Genomic DNA, 7,129 nt, shown 5'->3' with positions numbered 1-7,129 from the left:
TCGGCCTGCCCGGCTGAGGACACGCAGAGAAGGCGGAACTTGGGTTCTTTATCGACAGTTCGAGTTGTCCCAAGCCAGGCTCGGGGTTTTGTGTGGTTTTTCCAGCAGTGCTGTGCACCCAGCAGGTTTGGGGGAATGGGCTGAAGCTGGAGACACAATGAGATTATACCAGCGTTGATATTCTAATCCAGCCAAGCTGCTGCTGTCTAATAGGCTTTAAAGCTCGAGTTTTGTTTCCCTGCCACGCGGGGCTGGGTTACCCGAGGTGACTATAGGGACTGAGGAAGCAGCGGAGGCCCCTAAAGGATTTGAGGGGCTCTGAGTTGTGTTGGAGCCCCCACAGAGCTGATTGAACTTCCCAGCCTGACTCCTCTCCTGGAAAAAGGGGCAAAAACTTTTTTGGCTTGTTACTGACCTGTGTCGTGGCCAGGAGGAGTGACAGAGGAGGGAGCGGTGATGCAGCAAGCGTTTAGTTTGCTGACAGACCTTACCCTGCACTAATTACTCCACCTCAGGTAGCAGCACATGAGCATCTGTCCGTAAGCAGCTACAGGGTAAATCCTGATGAGCAGAACTGACAGAAATCCAGAGCCAGGGCTACAGCCCTCTCTGCTCTAGTAATCCACGGAGTTTCAAAACCAGGGGTGTTGGGTGGGTGGGAGTAGAAAAGCCAGGTGAAGAGAGCGCCACACGGAGTGGAAAGTGAGAGTCACAGAACAAAGTTAAGAGTAGCTTTTCTGGGTTTGGTATGTGTTTAATCACCCGCCTGTACAGCCTTCCTGATGGCTGGGATGTACCCTTCCAGCAGTGTCGCTCAGCTCTAATGTTGGCCCCGTGTTTCTGTTGTATTTTAACGTCTCTCTTCCTTTTTGCAGGAAAGGCTAAGATGTGTGCTGGGCTTGCTGTTGTTGCTGCATGGCACAGACTCCTTCTACGTCCCTGGCGTGGCTCCTATCAACTTCCACCACAATGATCCCGTAGAAATAAAGGTAAGAGAACCGAGATGGAGCTGCTTGTTTGGTTTGGATTTTCTTGTGGTTTGGATTTTTCTATCATAGCAGCTAAAAAGTCAGATTTGGGGATCCTGTTACTAACGTTATGGGGGCAGATAATTTCTCTTTTTCATGACACTCTTGTTAAATGTTGGGGTTAAGCAGCCCACTTCCCAACTTGATTCTCTTTCTTGCTTCTGGTGTCTTCTGCCGAGTTCCTTCAGCAGCTGCACCAAAGCTCTCCAGGTGCTGAGACTTCTTTCTCACTGTAGCTTTGAAGTTAATTTAATCAGAATTTTTTCTCCAGCATTATACTGCTTCTCTAAGTGCTTAAGGTGGGGCGGCCTTGAGGTGGTAGGTGAACCGTAGAATAAAGGAAGGTTTGAATCGGACCTTTTCAATTTTCTCTTCTATCCAGTTTGCTTATGTGTTGTCTTCAAGCCAAGTGAAATCCGTGGGGAGCCCTCCCCAAGCCTGGGCATTTGTCCTTGGGTATTGCAGATCTTACAGCCCAGCCTTGCAGGATTGCTCTTCCTGTGCAGTGTGATGGTCGTGATGGATGCTCTGGTGTGGGGGAAAGGAAAGCCAGGCTTTGTTTGCAGACATCAGCAATTTGTAGCCCGTTTCATTTATTTTTCTAAAGCTGTGGCCTCTATCTCAGCAAAATCCAGCACCCTTGGGGATGCTGAGATTGGCTGCTCTCACATGAAGCACAGCTCGGCCGCAGGCAGCCAGACGTGGGCTATTTTTAAGCAAATAGACTTGCCTGTGGCTACAGTAAGCTTCCCAGAAGAAGGGGGCATTGGAATGGCTGTTCTCAGAGGGATTTTGGGAGCCAAATGCTGCCTCGAGTGATAAGGCAAGTCAGCGTGTTTGCCAGCGCTCTTCCAATAAAGGAGCTTGGCTGCGGTACAGGACAGGCTTCTGCTTTTCGAGCAACTGTGGCCTTGGCTATGGTGGTGTGCCTCGTGCCGCGTGATCTGTGGGAACTCTCCAGAAGTGTTTGGAGTTTTGTCACCATCCGTTGCCTTCCCGAGCTGCTGGCTCTCTGGCATAAAAATTGCCCAACTCTTCGTATCGCTCAAGGCCAGACCTCTAGGTCCAGCGTGACAGGGATTTTGTTAAAATTTTTTTTTGGAGGAAATAACTGCAGTCTTGTGTGAAACGTGGCTCTTGAATCTTTTTTTTCAGCTCTTTGTCTTTAGGGCTCCATTGAGTCACAGGTTTGTGAAACCAGTCTGCCATGCTGCTTTCTTCACACGTCTCTCTCTGAATGAAATGCTGCGGAATCGTAGTGTAGAAAGGAAGAAAAGCTGGAGCTCTCCCAGGAACATCTGTAGCACGTCTCCTTTTTATTTTTAATTTTTTTTTTAACAATTTCCACAAATGAGCTTTATGAGAGGTGCCTTGCAGTAAGCTTTTGCTTCTGAGTAGGAAACTGTCCGAGTTCTCTTCTAGGGCTGACCCTTCCTTTCTTCCTCCAGGCTGTGAAGCTCACCAGCTCGCGAACGCAGCTGCCCTACGAGTACTACTCGTTGCCCTTCTGCCAGCCCACCAAGATAACCTACAAGGCTGAGAACCTCGGTACGTTCCCCAGCAGAGAGGGGCCTGCCCTGTGTGAGCTGCACGAGGGTGGTTTTACAGATGTAAAAGTGATGGCAGATGCCCCCCCAGCAACGCCAGCCTGGCGGCAGGGTCAGTGCCTGGCAGCCTTTCACCCTGCCCCTCTTTCGTGTTTTTCCAGGAGAGGTTCTGCGGGGGGACCGAATCGTAAACACACCTTTCCAGGTTTCCATGAACGTGGAGAAAAAATGCGAAGTTCTGTGCGACTTCCCCAATAAGCCGGTGACTCTGACGGTGGAGCAGAGCAAGCTGATCGCCGAGCGGATCAGGGAGGATTACTACGTCCATCTGTGAGTCACCTCGAGCGTGGGGTTGTGTCGGCGGGGGGTTCTGCGTCGTGGACAAATTTGATGTGAAATCTGTGCTTTCAGCATCGCTGATAACCTCCCTGTGGCAACACGGCTGGAGTTCTATTCCAATCGTGAGGAAGAGGAGAAGAAGAAGGAGAAGGATGTGCAGTTCGAGCATGGATACAGGCTTGGGTTTATGGATGGGAACAAGGTAGAGAATCGAGCTGCTGTCTGAGGCGTGCCTGGAGGAGTTCTGGGTGTCTGTCAGGGGGTGTGAGAGGTCTCCCAGAGGGTATCGGAATCAGGAAGGCGACCAGCAGGTTCTCTAAAGAATGGAAATGAGGGAGAGAGGTCTTTTACTGGGAGAAGGGGGTGGGTGCTGCCCTGCTGGTACAACAGCCAGGATCCTAGCTTGTTCTTAGTGAGCACAACACATCTGGGAACAGTTGGAGGTTTTCCTTCTCTGCGCTGCAACTGCTTTCCGCAGTTGTTGCTTCTGAACTTGGCCCGTTCCTCCCTTGGGGTGCTAACGTTTTTCATTTAATGTCCATCTGTTTTAGTTCTACCTGCACAACCACCTCTCCTTCATCCTTTACTACCACAGAGAGGCTGTGGAAGAGAGCCAGGAGCCCACCTACAGGGTTGTGCGCTTTGAAGTGATTCCCCAAAGTATTAAATTAGAAGGTGAGAGACTCTCAGGGCGGGGAGCAGGGGAGAAGAATCTCTTGTGTGGCCAAGAGCTGAACACCACTGATGTCTCAGAGTGCCAGTTGTCGCTTCCGCTCTGGACTCGGGGCACAGAAATGAGGGAGTCAGAATTATAAGGACAATAAAACCCTTTGTTATTAAGGAAGTGCTAAAAATAGAGATATTATTGAAATGCAATCCATGGAAAATTAATTCCTATAAAAAAATTGGCCTGTGCGGTTGCGGGGTTGGAGGGTTTTTTTGCGTCATGTCATCTAGCATGAGGTATGTGTGGCATCGAGCCTTTGTTGTGGCCCAGATCTGCCCCACTGGGACACTGTGTGCTAGTCCAGAGAACACTTGGAACTGTTCTGAGGGGACTGAATGTTAAAAATACTGGTTGGGGAAAACACTCCTACCTCAGTGAGCCCAACGGATGTCTGAAAGGGAAGGTGCTCATCGTGTGTGTGATTCCACGCAGCTCTCCTCTGGCAGCGCCAAGCTTTGCTGGAGAGGTCTTGTTTGTCGGTGTATTGTGTGAAACAGAGGATTTGTTCGTGATTTAGGTCCTTTGTTTCAGAGCCTCTGGCTTTTATCCTTCCAGTTAAGGAAAGCCCTTATGCATAGCTTTCCTTAAAGTTTGTTAATGGTGCTCTGCTTCTGGTCAGAAAAATAGTTTGGCAGACTCCAAAGCAGGCGAGAAAGGAATGAGTGTACTTGGAGTCACTGCAGCCTTCGGGGGACAGGGTGGTCCGTGGGGGGGGAGGTGGTGACTGAGGGAAGGGCTGACCTCATCTGTGTTACCTTTTCCCTTCCAGACTTGAAGGCTGATGAGAAGAGTATGTGCACCCTGCCTGAGGCGACGGGCTCTGCCCCTCAGGAAATAGATCCTTCAAAAACGAACCAGTTGCTCTTCACCTACTCTGTCCACTGGGAGGTGAGGGGGCGATGAGGGAGGCGCTTGGCTGGCAGTGAGGGCTCTGAGTGTCTGTTCCAGAGGTGTTGGGGAAGACATTGGGAACGTGCCAGTGTGACAAGAACTCTCCTGTTCTTTCAGGAAAGTGACATTAAATGGGCCTCCCGCTGGGACACCTACCTGACCATGAGCGACGTGCAGATTCACTGGTTTTCCATCATTAACTCGGTCGTGGTCGTCTTTTTCCTTTCAGGTGAGTGAGATGTGTGGGATGAAGAAGGTCTCACCGTAGATCTGCAGGGAACTTGGTTTAGGCCTCAGCTGCAGGTGGCCCAAGGAGGATGTGGCTGTGGCTGAACCCTGTCAGAAAGGGGCAGGAAACAAACATGAGCATGTAAAACCTCCCAGTGCCCTGTGGGTTCAGACATGACCCACTTCTGCTCTCTGGCTGGGGGAGTCGAGGAGTAGAATGTGGTTAGTGCGCATCTTGTGTGTCTGTATTTAAGGAATACAAAAAAAAATAAATAAAAAACCCCCACAGGAAAGCCACAGTGCCCCATTGCTGCTGGAATGCTGCCTTCCCCGCTCCCTGGGGTTTTGGTTGTGCCAGTGCTGAAGGCTGGGGGGGATGGCTAACGACTCACGGCCTCTTCCCTGAGCCAGCATTGCGTGTTGGTGGGAGCCGTGTAGTTGTGTGGTGTGAGAGCAGCGCAGCCCTGCAGGAGCCTCTGAGCGGAGCTCGGCTTGTGTTTGCTTTCAGGTATTCTCAGCATGATCATCATCCGGACCCTGCGAAAGGACATCGCCAACTACAACAAGGAAGATGACATCGTATGTGTTTGTTCTTGGGAGCTGGATCAGAGTGGGAGGGAAGCGCAGACGAGGAGGGATCTAGCCTGGAGACTTGGGTCTGTTCTATCTTTCCTTGCACCTGTTTTATTTCGAGCCCTGGAGATGGAGGAGCAGTTCTGTCACGAGCTCTCACAGCACCTTTGCTGCTCTGTGCAGGTTGCTGGCGCAGATGTCTTCAGATCCAGCTAGTCACTGCAGAGTTCCCTAAATGAGTGCCCTGGCACTGCCACTCCAGGTCTGAACTGCTTTAAGACCAAGAGGAAAGAGATTTCTTAACCAAAGGGATGGAATTCTCTAGGAGCACAGGGAGCTTATCTCCTTAGGCTGGCTGTGGTAGGACCTTAATTTCCACTGGCACATCATACCAAAATACCCTTCTTTTCCTTTTGTTGCTCCAGGAAGATACCATGGAGGAATCTGGTTGGAAGCTTGTGCACGGAGACGTCTTCAGGCCCCCGCAGTATCCGATGATCCTCAGCTCTCTCCTGGGTTCGGGAATTCAGCTCTTCTGCATGATTCTGATTGTCATCTGTAAGTGTCACACAAGGAGAGGAGCAATGCTCGAGGGTGTTCATAGCTCCCATCGGCTTCAAGCTGTGCTCACCTCGAGTGAGGTTGCTGAAGGGGGCTCCCTGTCGCGGGGCTGATCCGAGCCCTGGGGGACGGTGGGCTCAGAGACTTCTGCAGAAGTGTTCTTTGCCTTCTGAGCTGCACCTGCTCAAACCTCTGAGGAAATTGAGGCTGAAGGACGGTCTGTAGCTTGAGATCAAAGCTGTGGCTCTGTCGGGCTGGTGCGTGGATGTGTTGGGCCCTGAAGGAGGTGTGTGCAGAAGGCCGGGGTTGCAGGGAGCTGTGCTCTGCGCGTGGGGTGAGCTCCTGCTCTCCAGCTGACACGCACACATCAGAGCTGCTATTCTCTGTCCCTTTTCCCCGCCGCAGTTGTCGCCATGCTGGGGATGCTGTCGCCTTCTAGCCGGGGGGCGTTGATGACTACGGCCTGCTTTCTCTTCATGTTCATGGGGTAGGTGTCTCCACTGCTTCCCACGGCCGTGCCATCCTGCCCACCCTCCTTTTCCCTCTCTTCAACAATGAAAGCTGCTTTTCTTTGTCTTGGCTTGTTTCTACCCAGGGTTTTCGGTGGATTCTTTGCTGGCCGCTTATACCGGACTCTGAAAGGACATCGGTGGAAGAAGGGAGCCTTTTGTGTGAGTCCGAGGGCTTCCTGTGCTGTTCATGCAGATTTGCTTGTGGCGAGATATTCGCTTATTTGTGGGTATCCGCATGCAGCCGGGAGGTGCTGCAGAGGTTTGGGCTGGATGTGGTCCTCGTAGCTTTACACAAAGGGGCAAACCCTTTGTCCCAGTGATGGACTCTAATGGAAGAGGAGCACCTGGCTGGTTTACTTACACGTTTTCTCTTAACCTCTGGTTGCGCTTGCAGACAGCTACCCTATACCCGGGCGTCGTCTTTGGTATCTGCTTTGTCCTCAACTGTTTCATCTGGGGGAAACACTCCTCTGGCGCGGTAGGTACTCCCTTCCTCATGGAGCCTGCTGGGTGGGAGAAGGGGGCCGAGGCTGCTGGGGGCTCTTGGATTTTCCCAGGAGCTTTCCAAGTGGGGGTGTCCGGGCGGTGGCTGACTGGAGAGTCAGTCTGGGGGGCAGCTTCAGTCTCCAAGGCAGGGAAGCTGTCAGCCTCCCTTTTGTGACTCTTGGTGTCATTCCAGGTGCCTTCTCCTACCATGGAGGCATTGCTATGTCTGTGGGTTGG

At 51.7% G+C, this 7,129-nt stretch overlaps 1 protein-coding gene across 1 annotated transcript in view; it reads left to right on the top strand.

Annotated features, from left to right (window-relative positions):
- Window positions 1-875: 875 nt before the first annotated feature.
- TM9SF4 (transmembrane 9 superfamily protein member 4) overlaps window positions 876-7,129 on the top strand; it is a gene marked incomplete at its 5' end in the record, with an annotated part of 8,772 nt that continues 2,518 nt past the window's right edge. Inside the window, 13 exons of the mRNA XM_009865486.1 lie at window positions 876-989; window positions 2,477-2,576; window positions 2,737-2,905; window positions 2,987-3,116; window positions 3,466-3,589; window positions 4,411-4,529; window positions 4,650-4,761; window positions 5,269-5,339; window positions 5,759-5,891; window positions 6,300-6,381; window positions 6,490-6,565; window positions 6,801-6,884; window positions 7,086-7,120. Coding sequence (XP_009863788.1) covers window positions 876-989; window positions 2,477-2,576; window positions 2,737-2,905; window positions 2,987-3,116; window positions 3,466-3,589; window positions 4,411-4,529; window positions 4,650-4,761; window positions 5,269-5,339; window positions 5,759-5,891; window positions 6,300-6,381; window positions 6,490-6,565; window positions 6,801-6,884; window positions 7,086-7,120 — 1,349 coding nt within the window. The remainder of the gene's footprint in view (window positions 990-2,476; window positions 2,577-2,736; window positions 2,906-2,986; window positions 3,117-3,465; window positions 3,590-4,410; window positions 4,530-4,649; window positions 4,762-5,268; window positions 5,340-5,758; window positions 5,892-6,299; window positions 6,382-6,489; window positions 6,566-6,800; window positions 6,885-7,085; window positions 7,121-7,129) is intronic.

The sequence above is a fragment of the Apaloderma vittatum genome, unplaced genomic scaffold (assembly GCF_000703405.1).
Source record: "Apaloderma vittatum isolate BGI_N311 unplaced genomic scaffold, ASM70340v1 scaffold23592, whole genome shotgun sequence".
NCBI classification, from domain to species: domain Eukaryota; kingdom Metazoa; phylum Chordata; class Aves; order Trogoniformes; family Trogonidae; genus Apaloderma; species Apaloderma vittatum.
This window is presented reverse-complemented; position numbering and strand designations above follow the sequence as displayed.